Below are 14,296 nucleotides of genomic sequence, written 5' to 3'. Positions count from 1 at the left end.
TGTTATTTTTATGAAAAATTTTTTTTTTTTTTTTTTTTTTTTTGGCAAGCTGTTGCATAGGAAATCAAAGAGCTTTTTGATATATCCCACTGCTCTGTTACCAAAAAACTCTTCCAAATGAAATCTTTTGCGAAGGTTCTCTGTAACAGGCAGTGCTGGGTGCCTGCCTGATCCAAATCCTGCCAGTTTCCCAAATCCCATGCAAATAAAGCTCAGATTAAGGGCTTGAGGGAAGCCACTCAACTATGATCTTAAAAATAACAGGCTCATGAGATGTGGGTTTTCTGTGTACTTCGAGATAAGTTTAAATATAGCAGTTGTCTTCAAATCAACTAGAATTTCTCCCAGCAAAAATTTGCCAACACACTTAGCTTGGTGTCTCCTTCAGCAAGTTATCATGTGTTTGAATGGTGAATGTGATCTACCCTATAGAGTTTAGGGCATCATCTACATCTTTAAAGCAAGATATATGCTTGAGCACTCACTGAATGAAGTTTTCAACCTCGTGAATACTTTTGGTGAGTTCTGTCAGACTGCTGCCATTCATAAAATTAAAAGAAAAATCCTTTGAAGGACTGCAGTGAAATTAGGTGAAGCAGAGCTTATGCAAGTTTCTTGTCTTTTCCAACATATAAATGCGTCTACATACTAGGTGAACATAATGGAAGTATTTCAGACATTGCCAAATCTTGACAGTAATCTGTTTGGGGTTTTTTTTTCTATTGAAAGGAAATGTAATCCCTTTCAAATTTCCCATGAGTATCTCATGTAACAGAATCAATTCTGTATAACAAGATGAGCCACAAATCAGGGTTTTCTGAACTAATCCATATATTCACTGTAACCTTGTGCTGATCTTCTTGTAGTTCAGCCAACCTATAAAGCTGGGTAATTGCCAGGATTTAGTGAAAGTGGGATGCAATTTTGAGCTAAGCTATCAAATTATAACAGAACCTCCACAGGGAGAGAATTCTTTAGAGGCTTTCCTCATAAAGATTTCTACGAGTTTGTCTCCTACTGTGAAAAAAAAATTCACTCCTATTCATATGGGGGGTGAGACAGGTAGGACAATAACCAGTAAATTTTGCAGTCACAGTTTCAGCTTGTTTAGTGATAAATATCAGGCAAAAAGTGTTCCTTCGCTTTAACATGAAGGGCACAGAGAGAATCCGGTTAGCCAGTCCCTACATCTTTCCTTGTTTTTTGGTTGTTTTCTTTTTACTTGCCTCGTTAGACTTGCATTAAGAAGCAACCAGGTAGGAAAGCAGCCAGAATGAAAGAAAATAAAAATCACTTTGGAAATAACAAGTGCCAGAAATTGCCAAGACAGGTTTGTAATTTAAGCTTATTTAAACATGCTGAAAACTTACTTCCTTTTCCCAGGAGGAAACCCTTAACCATGTAAATCCAAATAGATGTATTTCTAGTAAATTATTTCCTATCTTTAGTTAGGTACAAAAGGTTATTGGTCTTTAGACAATAAGGAGGTCAAGTAGTAAAGCTTTGTTTACATCAGTAGTTTGTTATGTTGTGCTTCATTAAACACAGTGCTTGTTGACTATTTTGGAATGTCAATCCAGGCAATTGATCTCAGCCACTTGGTGTGCCTTTTGGTGATAAAGGAATGGCTGAAATTTCCAAATGAGTTGGAAAGCCGAGACACTGCTTACTCACAGATTCACCCTGGTGCTGCAAACATCTGAAAGAGCTGAGTGGGTTGCTCATTAATAAGGAAGTGAGTCCCTCAAATAAGGCTGCTTATCTTAAATTGAAACAACTAATCTCCCACAAGGTAGGATCTTGTTCATGATGGGACGGCCACGCTCATTCAGTTAGACTGGCAGCCATCTGAATGAGAAAAGATAGGGAATAGCCAATAAAGTTGGCTGCTTTAAAGCTCTTGCTATAACCCTGCCTTTCTTAGATTTAATTTATGTGTAATGTCAGCCTGTCACTCAACTGGCAGATTATGGCTGTGAGTTAATTCAATGCCATATAAGGAAATCCTTCCCAAAAATGTGAAACTTCATAAAATGTCTTCATGGGCTTTTGTAACCATCATACCCAAGCTCCTTCAGTGAAGCAAAAGAATATGTTGTCACTGATTTACAGGCTGGGAATCAGCCAGCCAAGCACATTGTCCAGTGCCATGTAGGAAGCCTGAAGATCTGAACCCCATCCCAGCTGCAGCTCCAACCCATGGACCATCCACTCTCCTTCTGCAGGAAAATTTTCAGTGCTGTTTAGCACAAAAAGCTAGAGCAAGTAAATCTAATGTGTTATGGTAGGCTTTGCTTTAAACGAACAGATAAAAAAATGCACAAGGAAGAATAACTAATTCTAACAGTATAATTAAAGGCATAAAGAGCATAACAGGAGCTCCAGTTTTCAGCCTGAAATGATGAGAAGACAGACTAGTGGTGTGGCTCCCAAAGGACCAAATAAATGCACAAAGACCAAAATCCTGTCCCCAAGGCTAGTTCCTGCATTTACCTGATTCAACCTACTTTTTTTTTAACAAAAACCACCAAACTGGTGTTGATAGTTGTGCAGGGTGGCTGGTGCAGCGGTGGCTGCCTAAGCCTTCACTGCCCTGCATTACTTTGAACTCCCTTCTTCACAAACACCACAGCAAGCATGCTTATAACTGGAGGAGAAAAGTGTAGTGGGACAGACCTCCTTTGAAGCACATTTTGAGTCATGTACTACTTAGGATTATGTGTCCTAAAACAGTCTGGAAATGCTTTGCATTTTAATCCAGGGGAAAACTTCAAATGTGTCATGGTAAAGTTACTTTAAAATCGAAGGTAACAATACCCTCTGTGTGAGCACCTAGTGTACCAGTGAGGTCTAAACTGGTCTTAGGAGCTTTTCTTCCATGTATTAACTTAGCATTTGAATCTGCTGGGTTTTAAGAAACGTATCTTATGAATGATACATCTGAGAGTATAGATAAAGGTATCGACTGGAGCTTGGTTGTTGGCAGAAGGGTGTCTTAAGCTTTATCAATTCAAACGCAGTGATCCTTAGTGCAGCTTCATTGGTCTGCTGGGACTATAACAGTTCACACAAAGACATAACTTAGCAGCGGGGTGGTTGGAACGACACCAGCAGTTTTTGGCTTGTCTGTGAATATGGCTGATCTTTTTTGGATGTGATCTTAAACCCCAAAAAACCACGAATGGTACATGTTGCCAAGGAATTAAGTTATTTTTTCCTTTCTTTTTGTAAAATACACTTTTCTAAGAGTAATGTATTGAAATATGAGGATCTTAAGTGAGATAGCCACTTTAGAAAGAGCATCTTATTCAGGATATCCTACAGAATAATTATGACCTGAGTATCTTAGATGATTACTGCACTTATTGCAAGGGTAAGGGTGCCTTTACGCTTAGCACACTTGGTATGAGAGATTGTAAGGGAAACCTTTGGAAACAAACACTACAAATCACTATGTGACCTCAGGGACTTGGTTCTTTCCCATTAATTTTTTGCTGATGTAGACTTACTGGAGATAGTGCAGCCACCCCTGATTTACACTAGGGTAAGTGAAACCCAGGATCATGGTCATGGTCATGCAAATGTAATCCATAAGTGGAAAGCAAAATATTAGTTTATTTGTCTAGCAACTTAATCCACTCAAACTGTGAGAATTTTTTGGTATCATTATCCCATTATCAGTGGCTAAATAAGGAGTTGAAAAACTACAGAGGAGCTGGGTGGAGACGTAAGAAAGCAATTCAACTCTCTGGAACTTCCTCTGCTAAGCAATTCTGGCACTAAACTCAAGCAATATCAGAGTTATTCAGCCAAAATAAATCTATGCGATGATGGTATCAGATGTGAGGTAACAGCAAGTCACACTGGAGGATATCAGACATTCTTGAATAAACCACAGGGCCTAGATATAATCCTCTGCCATTATACCGCAGCCCTGCCAGCAAAGCAAACACAAATTTTGGAGTCATTATGGCAAGGCAAGTAAGAGCATATGGAGTCTATGTGCTTAGGGTGGGAGCTGGCAAGCTACTGAGTACCTTCAGCTCACACGCCCCCAGTAGCCATTAAATAACCTTCATTCCTACACTGTGATCCCTGTAGAAGCAAACTGCTCTGTAGTATCATTTCCACAAGAAACAGCTGCAAGGCTTGTTGAAGTCTTTCTTTTGCTGTTCAGGATAGTATTGATTAAACTTTTCCTCCACTAGCTTTCTTTAATTTTTCTATGTGTCTGTTTGGGCGTATTCTTGAAGGCGATTGGATTGCCTCATCTTAAGAAGTTGCTGCCCATTATCTGAACAATGTAAACAGCCATGCCTTGCACTCGTGACTGAGATTAGCAGATCTTTTCAACTGGGTTGGGCACTCAGATATGATCACTTCTTTCTGCTCACCCCACCTCTGCAACACTTGGACTTCCCTCTGGAGCAATTTTTTTGCATCCTTAACCAGCCCTGCTATAAAAAAGTGCTAGACCCTTGGCTCAGATGCCACTTCAAAATACACTTTTGGAAAAGTGGTCTTGGAGCATGCAAAGTTACATTAATATACCCAATACATGGGCATATTCCTTCCTCCCTGTTTTCCTTCTCCCTGTCCCAAGAGATATGCACAGAGTTTGCTTTGCTTTTTTTGCACTAGGTGTTGCAGGAAGCGTCCCACACCACAGATCCCATTTTACTCACATGTTTGGTATTTGGCTTGATAAACTCAGACTCTGATTTATAAGCTAATGTGAAATGCTGAATTCTGGACTTGAGTAAACGAGTTCATATGTATTGTAGTCTTAGGACTATTGAGCACTGGATTGTAGAGATTGAATTAAGCTAGTTCCACATAAAAAGGGGGATGTTTTATTAAAGGTGATAAAGTCAGTGCAGGACAAATTTATCTAGATCATGACTGTTAAATTGCTTGGATAATAAAAAACCTGTGATAGGTAAGATGACACCTGGTAGGAAAAGGTTAAGTATTTAAGTCAGTTTTTTCATAGTTTGATTCATTGTAAAGTAAATACTACTTGTGTGGGGTATGTTAACTTTATTTCTAAAATGTGTTTGCCCGGGCAGTGAATAGGGATTATTTCATAAAGTTAAGAAAATAGAAAGCTAAACTTTTATGGCATTTATATGTGCCAGCTCTAGACAGAAAGATGTAAGCACTGAGGAAAATATAAGCACTATAGAAACTGTGTCATTTTGACCATAAAAGGGGCTAGCTGCCTGGTTAATGTCTGGCATTTATGTGAATTCTAGTTCTTTCAGATTCTATTTTTATCCTTCAATAAATACTTCTTGGAGTGACACAACAGAAATCCCAAAGAAAATTGCTAAGAGTAGTTTCTAAAATCTTCTGTTGCTTTTCTGTACATAATGTTAGGCAAATGTCAAATTTCTGTGCTTCATTTGGGATTGAGATGAAACCTCTGCAACGACAGTAGGCTATATGTTCCCTACCAAGGACTACTGCATAGATTTTCAGTCAGTGTGACTCTCCCTTTGTTTTTATTTTTCCTGTTTATTGATTGGAAAAAGACTGAATCCTCCTAAATTTTCATCCAAGAGACACTGTGCAATGACAAGCTTAGCCACGCTTGAAAGAGTGCACTTTACTGTGGAATACATGTGGCTTTAGCCTGTGTGTGGAGCTGTGCTCAGCCTGTAAGCAGCTGACATCCGCAGCTCTTGGTAGGGGCATATCTTTAGGCAGATGCAGAGCTGAAAGCTTCAGTGCTGTGGAGCTAAGTAAGTCCAGATCTGCATGTAGCCAGATTGGATCCTGATGAACAAACTGCCCAAACTGATATGCCAGATGTGTGGCCCAGGTGCAGTTCTAAGATACACTTTTTTTTTTTTTTTTTTGTGCTAAAGGTATTTTATTAGTTTTGGTTCTTTTTACTGTTGTTATTTTTTCTGGTCATATACCAACAATCAGATTTCCACTTTTTAAATTAACACACCAGTTTCTGGTTTTATTTATACGTATTCATAGATGTCTGGAACTAGTTTTTCTACAGAGGGCAGAATTTGAATCATCATTTCTAAAGCTGAAAGACTGCTGTATAAACTCAGTTTGCCACATAGGTCTTTTTAATGGAAATATCTATCTGCAATGATCTGAGGGCACATGCTGAAACCTTTATTTACTTTACACCTAATTCGGCACGTCATCCTATAGAATGACTTCACTAAATGAGGTCAGAGAACAAATAATCTGAGTCTGAGAGCCTGTAATTTACCTTTTAGTAGATGTGGGCTAACGAGGGTTATGTGCTATTTACTGCATTTCTGGCATTCCACTTCATATCTATGTAGGAAAGAATGTGTTTCAAAACATTTAGGATCAGATTTTGCTTATCATGAGTTGTATCACTTTGTTTTGTTCACCTGACATCAGTTTACAGTAAGTGAGAAATTAGATGAGAATATTTTTTCCCATTGAGATAATCTGTTAACAGAATGGGAGGAGATTATAAATCTAGCTTTGCTTAGTTCACGCTTAACAGCCTGAATTAAACAACTGAGATTGCTCTTCACCAAAGGTAATGTGTGTTCTTCTGTAAAATGGAATGTAAATATATTCCAGCACTCGGAATGACAGTTTTGCTCCTTTTTTCTGCAGCAATATGAGAACTGGAGACCAAACCAGCCAGACAGCTTCTTTTCTGCTGGAGAAGACTGTGTTGTTATAATATGGCATGAGAATGGGCAGTGGAATGATGTACCATGCAATTATCATCTTACCTATACCTGCAAGAAAGGAACAGGTACAAAGTTTTCAATAACAAGAATATCATTCTTTAAGTCCCAGTTTTATAAAGCTAAAATGACAAATTCTAGTTTATTTCTGGTGACCAGTACAGTGAGGCCTCAACTGAGTAAGCCTCACAAAGTCTTCTGTCCACACATTACATCTCTACCTAATCTGTTCTTTAGTCCATCACAAAAGTGTACACAGTTGAAACTCTTGGTTAAAACCAGGCAAATTCCTTCTTAGGTACAGATCTCAGCTAAAGAGGCCTTCATGTACCTGGCAGGCCTGCTTTAATTCTATACCATGAATATATTACCAACTCTTCTTTCCTGGAATGTCATCACTGTAAAGTATTTGGACAGTAGAGCATTGGTAGGCAGGCAGGCAGAGCAGGCAGCTGACCCCTGGTGTGTGGTTAGCTTTTCAGCTTCAGTTGTGAATACTTTTCACCCACCAAGTAACGCCCCACTTTGTCTTCCTCCTTTCCCAAACCACTTCGTTAATGGCAGAGCTGGAGTCTGAGAAGCTCAATTGGTTTATGCACTGTCAGAGCTGTTACAGGTAACATGGTTGGTAGCAGGAACTGTAGAGCAATAGTTCAGGAATTGCCTTTGTCTCTTCACAATGGGAAAGTAAGGAAGCAGACAAAATCTTGAGCATTCTCCATTATTCCCAATTACCAACATTTTGTGAACGTGCTTTCTAAGCCTGGATGGGATCCATTCTAAGTGCTTTTTGCTTGATGGGTCCATTCTAAGTGCTTTTCAAATAGTCTATTGTTGAGGAAGACACAAAAGTTATTGAAAATGAGGACTTTCTTTTAAATGCCTGCAATAACTTTACCAGTTTTCAGGGTTTGCAGTTTTTCAGTGAAAATCACTTCTTTGTGTGACTATGCCAACCTTTTTGGCTCAAATTTATATCAGAAATTTAAACCAAAAAGACAATGGTAACCATACTATCTGCTGTTTTCCAATTTTCATCATTACATTATTTGGTCTACAAGACTGGAGAACTACAGAAAAGACTGTTCTCCCCATCCTTATTTGACTGTGTCTCTGAGGAGCCTGAGGTCCCTTGACATCCTCCCTTAGCCAGGGTTTAGAGGTCAGTACCATATCCAGAAGTGCATTTACAAACTGATGTTTTGTGTTATGTCTCCTCTTCCATTCAGTTGCTTGTGGTCAGCCTCCTGTTGTGGAAAACGCAAAGACCTTTGGGAAGATGAAACCTCGATATGAGATCAACTCCCTTATTAGATATCACTGCAAAGATGGTTTCATCCAGCGTCATATTCCAACCATCCGGTGTCAAGGAAATGGAAGATGGGATATGCCTAAAATTACTTGCATGAATCGTGAGTTCTTTGAAAGCAAACCAGTGCTGGATCAGACAACAGACTAATTTAGGGTTAATAAGTAACAAACACAATATTTTAAGAGAAGTGTAAATCTGGTATGACAGATAATGACTGCTCACTCTAGCTTTAAGAAAAAACATAGGGCCTCCAAAACTAATGGAAAATGTTCCTCTGCTCTTTTTACAGAAACCACTAAGACTCTTTTAAAGTAAGCAACACTCTTACAAAGCTCCTGACATCAACAAGTTCCTAATAACACTAACAATTCTTTTTGCAACCATGGTCTAACTACATGTAAGAAATGTTGCCCCTGTCTGTAACGTGATCACAGTATCAGTTAATCATTTGTTAACCCTCTAATTAATCAATAATAAATGGAACTGTAGTGTGAAGTGCAGCCAGCTCTTAGTTGTTAAATAATTTTAAATTAATTTCCCTTTTTCCCTCCTTCTCATTGCAGCGTCCACATACCAAAGGACTTACTCTAAGAAATACTACTATAAACATTCTTCATCAGGAAAAGGAACATTGTTAAATTCATCAAAGCACTATCATCGCTGGATCAGGACGTGGCAGGACTCAAGGCGCTGAGAGCGAAATGGTGAATGGGGATCTCCACCATTTCAGCCAAAGTCATAACTTTCTGTGCCTTTTTCTATCACTTATTAGGAATATTATCAAATTGTTTTGAAACTATGGACTGCGGTATTCACAATGCATTTTGCAAAAACATCGTGTTTATCAGAAAATTAAAAAATAAAAAAAGGAGAAGTGCTTATGGGGATAAAAGGAAACCATTTCCAGCCTATAAAGATATTAGTTTTCTATATGCCATCAGTGTGGACCATTTTATGATATATACCAGCCTTCTGCAATATTTAAACAGCTCGATTTTAGCACCAATGAAAATGTAAATAAGATGATTTTAAAGTGTTTAATTGTGTGTTGTTTTTAAAATCTTGTATATAAAATGAAAAATCACACTAATTTCAGGCATATTTATGGTTAGAATGGCCTCAGAGGTCTTCAGTCATTTATGACATTGTTTTTATGTTGTTTACCTAGGCTGGAAATGGTTGAAATAACTTCACTGACTGAAATTTGCTATTATCAGGTGAAGATAAACACAAAAGTGACATGAATTTATCTTTTTTAAAAATGGGAACTGTGCCAATTCTCATCCAAGGTACAGTTTGTGTCCGTGTGATGCAAAGTTTAGATAGAGCACATAGAAGTGGCATGAAGCATGAACTAGGGACTGCAATGTGGAACTTTTTTTTTCTGCTCTCCATTCCAGCTCCACCATTCATGAGGAAGGACTGCATGGAGGAGTTGTGTATGACAAAGAGGGCCTGTAAAAAACCCAAGTGCTAATACATTAACTTTGTCAAATGGGGCCACTTTTTTTGAAAAGAAATTAAAAATGGGGAAAAAAAAGTTAGAAATTACTTTCACGACATTAACCACAAGGTCTGTATTGCAGGTCTCTGCATTCTAAAATGGAGATAGACCTGGTGTTTGGGGGATTTTTTTTTTTTTTGTAAAAACAAACAAAAATCAAAAAAGTAAATAATTTTGTATATATAACCATTTTTTAATCTTTTATAAAGTAATGAATGTTTGTGTATGAATGCTGCAGCTGTGAAGCGTACATAAATAAATGAAGTAAGCCATACTGATTTAATTCATTGGATGTTTTTTTACCCATGCAAAGAAGATTCAAAGAGCTTACCAGTGCAGTATTGGCCTGTGAGCTCTAGTTTTGGTACCATCTTTCAGTTCAACTGCTATTTCTCTGGAGAACAAAATTCCTGCTAAACAGGATCATTTGTTTGCAGTTGGATGGGTGAACACTTGTGTGACCTACGGAAGAATCAGAATCTTGGCTTTCTAGAAAGATGTGTGTGCACAAAGAGATTATAGGTTGTAGTTGGTGCAGTCTGTACGTAGGAGTTTTCTACTATGGTTTCTCACTCTGGTCAGCTTGATGACTGACCTGGTTGTGTACAGTAAGTGTAGAAGGTAACGTTTGAAACGACCTCTCCACAGAAAGAACTGTTATTTCTGCAAAGTGCCTTGCACACCTTTGGGCACAGGAAAAAAGAAAAAAAGAAAAAAAGAAAAAAAAAGAAAAAAGAAAAAAAGAAAAAATAAGTGAAAATAAAAAAACAGTAAGTTTCCTATGATATACCTGTTAAAATAACATTGCAAATACAAAACACAGGCAGGAGGTTTACACCTTTGTGTTAGTGGGGGGTTATGATGCATAGAAGTTGGAAGGGAAAGGAAAAGATTTGAAACCCAGCCAACGTGTTTGTACCAGGCACAACTGCCCATGGACTGACCTTGCTACAGCTCATTGGGAACAATAACTACAGTTCCAGACAGCATGTCTTAAGGAATTGCAGTGACCGCCCCATCAAGCGTACCCAACCCTTGTGTACTCAAAGTGGCAGTGCTCACTGTGTTGGCTGGTTCATTCCCCACCCCTCACCCCCAAACAATGCACATAATACTTTTCTCTATTTATATTATTATCTTGTATAGTGTATAATGTGAATGTCTGGGGTTTTTTGTGAGTGAAAGTCTAAAATCTTTGTAACTTTTATATCTGCTTCTGTTTCACCAAAGAAACAAGGTTTTGCTATACTGTGACTTGTCTTGTTATTGCATGTCTTCCTGTTTAAATCTATGCAATGTGATTTTTTTCATATGAATACAATTAGACTGTCAGGTACTTCACAATTATCAAGGGCTTAATCAAGTGCCCACTGGAGTCAAAGTGAGTCAGCTGGCTGAACTTTAGTAGGTGCTGCATTTGACTTTATATGAGCAGCTCTAGGGGATATTTTAAGATATACATTGTATGTTTTGAAGATGATTATTGCTTGTATAAGTCAAGGCTCTGTTCATAAGTATACAGTATTCCACACATCACTTCCTTGTACCAGAAACATACAGAACAGAAAATATATTTTAACACTTTGCAAACTTTCTCACCATATGTATAAAAAACCCTGCATAGATTTGTTGTTTTCTTGTCTACTTGTTGGATTTTAAACAATGTTGTGAGGCATTCAGATAACATTGTGATTGTAGTTTTAAATAGGTTAGATACAGTGCTTATATTGATTTTTTTTCACCTCCTTCTATTACTCATAATAAAATAGGACTGACAACATTCCTTATTAAAAAAAAAAAAAAAATCAAAAAAAGAAAACCTGTTACCCATGCTTGTTTATTTAGACAGAAAATGGAACTTTATTTATCACTGGAAACTTCTTCTGATACTGATCTAAACCCCAAATATTCCAACACTAACCCCCTGCAAAATGCACCACAATGAGCACTGTGACTCGTTCACGTGGAGCATCTCCAAACTCCAGTATGTGGAAGTGTGTTGGGACTGGAGTAGAGCAATAGAAGACAAAACTAGAGACTTAAATAGAGTTTTTCTGGGTGTTTCTCATCTCTGCTTTCTTGCCTGTCAAGTTACAACAGAATTCTTTCTTATTTATTTTTCAAAGTTACCCTGTATTTGTAGAAGAGTCAGGTTTAAATTGTGTTTTACAACTACAAGCAAGACAAATATCAGAGTGGTATTCCTGTAATAGTCTTCTCTTGTTGCATAAGTATTAAACACTTTGTTTTTACTAACACACCCTTTGCAATTTAAAAGGATACAGAAACACCCATAAGGGGTGGAAAGGTTTGGAGGGGATGGGGTGTTGGTGATAAAAGTATTATCTCAAAGGAGTTCAGGTGTGCACTGCACATCTTGGGTTGCCAGCAGCACGTGGAGTATGTGGTCCCACCAAGGCTGTAGGTTTGTGCACAAAATGCCACGTGAGAGCAACTGCATTTTTTGTGCTCATGAAAATCTCTGCGGAGTAGCTATTGTTATTCTAAACACCTTCCTGTCCCTTCATTTATTGATAGCGTCTGACTTCCCAGTGTGAACCTCAGTGCACAGGGTTTATCTCCTACAGAGATTAACCCCACACAGAGTAGAAATAAGCCAGGCCACCTAATTCAGTATTGCTTCTCAAACAGCAAGAGAAAGTTTTCTTTTTACTACATGGTAAATGTTGACCTTCTGCATTTGGAAGAGCCATGTTTTTGTCTGCTAATAAGTCTTTCTGCTGTTGTGTCTCAAAAAACCCCACACAGTTCCTCTTGAGCATGAAGAGGGCTGCTGAAGGAGCAGCAACTGCAAATACGCTTCCTAGGGTGAACTTGAGTGGCATCTGTGGAGAGAGGGGCATGAATCCCTCCTGGTGTGAACCAGAGCTATTTCTTAGTCCAGATGGTAGGGAAAATGGGTGGTAATGTTCTTTGCTTAACTAAAAAGCTTGTACCATGCTGTCCTGTCTGCAGGTAGAAGATGACTCAAGCTGCCTGTAGGCTTCAGCTCTCCAAGTAGACAATTGCTCCTTTACCAAGAATGTTTTAAGAAATCACATACCAATACGACTGAAAAAAAACCCTCTGGGTTTGATGCAACAGTTAATGCACAAAGGCAAATACATTCTTTCTCAGAGTAAACACACTACTTGTATCACTGGTTGTAAGCGGTAACATGCAAAGGACTCTGCAAGCACACTGGTTTTCCCTGACAAGTGATGGAATGGATACAAATGATGTTTGGATGAAATACTACAAAAGCTGTTAGTGTGGATAAGCCAAGAAGTTTAGTCATTGTAAGGACAGAAATATCATCCAGGAAAAGGTGTATCATTTGAACACTCCAGCAAGAGACCTGGAAGGAAACTTAAGAGCCTGTAAAGCACAAATTGATGGTAAATCTTGGTTTTCACAGCAAATAAATATATTCAAGCGGGGAAGCCATTAGCTGTTACTGCTATAAAGACTAAGTTACTGTGTAAACACAGATTAACAAAGAGAAACGGGACCTTGAGGTGTATTAGCAAGGAATTTATTGCAGGGAAGGGAATGGATTCATGATACTGCAAAAATGCCTCCAGATTTCCAGCTGCCAATAACCAGGAGAAATGTATTCAAGCTGGAAATGGTCCAGCAGCTTGCTTCTGGGATGGTTGGAAGGATGGAGGAGCCAAAAGGAAGGCAAACACTGGTGGCAGTCCTACACAGATACAGCAGTCCTAAAGAGCAATTACATGGCTTCTGGTTTTAAGCTTTAAAAGTTGTAGTGATGAGAAGTCCCATATTAATTAAAGACAGGAGGTAACCAGTCTAGGAAAGGGAATAAATGGTGTGGTTTTCTTCCATAACAGGAGAATAGCAGGAATTTTAATCCTGTGATTCTTACACTACAGTGTTTGGGGTAATAATTACACTTAATGTTTCTATGTGGTAGGGAAAAAAGGAACACAGAGGCTGGGCAGAGGTCAGACACACAGATCTGAAGCAGACCCAGGCAATGGGTGTACATTTATAAGGTCTCTGCTTCTTCACAGTGGCTTCAAAGTGGCTTTTTCCTAAGCAGGTGAGGGAATTTTTGATTCGAAAGGCAGTAGGATCCCAGGCTGCTCTCTTCATGGTTGAAACAAACCTTTAATAACATTAGAAAAGGCAGGTAAAGTAGCAGATGTTGCAGGCATTGCTATTTGCTTGCTGAATGAAGGATCCCTTTGATTGTGAAAACCATAGATGTTCTTCCAATGCAGCTTGCTCATCTTTAACCATGGCAGCTTCCACATATGTTCAAATCCTGACCAAGGACAGTATATGACAGAGTAATGGCACTGGTGGTGGTCCATGTACACTTTCCATGTTGAGCTCTTGGTGGGTGAAGAGGCAGCCCCCAGCTCTACGTGGCTGCAGAGATGGTGCTGTACCTGCATTACCTGCAGTGTGAGGTGCTGTCCTGGGTTCAGCTGCGTCAGAAGTAATTGGCACTGAAGCACAGCTTCTTCTGGCACCCCAGTTGCCTGTGCTGGGCTGGATGTTCAAAGGCAGGGTCTCCTCTACATATCATGCAACCAATGCTACATGGAGGAAGTGGGCTGCACTAGTTACACAATGAGCTCAAATAGAAAATCCCAGTCATCCAGGAATTCTAGAAGTCAGTTTGCAGAGGTGAAAGCCATCCAGCTGGCCTTGGACATTGCTGAACGAGAAAAATGGCCAGCACTTTATCTCTATACTGACTCATGGATGGTGGCAAATGCCCTGTGGGGGTGGCTGCAGCAATGGAAGCAA

General features: G+C 38.9%; 1 protein-coding gene across 1 annotated transcript in view; it reads left to right on the top strand.

The window, feature by feature from the left end:
- Positions 1 to 9,703, top strand: part of LOC104405911 (versican core protein-like) — a 33,121-nt gene extending 23,418 nt beyond the window's left edge. The window contains exons 6-9 of the mRNA XM_010014755.1: positions 6,622 to 6,766; positions 7,928 to 8,110; positions 8,574 to 8,714; positions 9,411 to 9,703. Of these exons, the coding sequence (XP_010013057.1) occupies positions 6,622 to 6,766; positions 7,928 to 8,110; positions 8,574 to 8,704 (459 nt within the window). The 3' untranslated portion in view covers positions 8,705 to 8,714; positions 9,411 to 9,703. The remainder of the gene's footprint in view (positions 1 to 6,621; positions 6,767 to 7,927; positions 8,111 to 8,573; positions 8,715 to 9,410) is intronic.
- The last annotated feature ends 4,593 nt before the right edge of the window (positions 9,704 to 14,296 follow it).

Source organism: Nestor notabilis, unplaced genomic scaffold (genome assembly GCF_000696875.1).
Source record: "Nestor notabilis isolate BGI_N333 unplaced genomic scaffold, ASM69687v1 scaffold13525, whole genome shotgun sequence".
Taxonomy (NCBI): domain Eukaryota; kingdom Metazoa; phylum Chordata; class Aves; order Psittaciformes; family Psittacidae; genus Nestor; species Nestor notabilis.
This window is presented reverse-complemented; position numbering and strand designations above follow the sequence as displayed.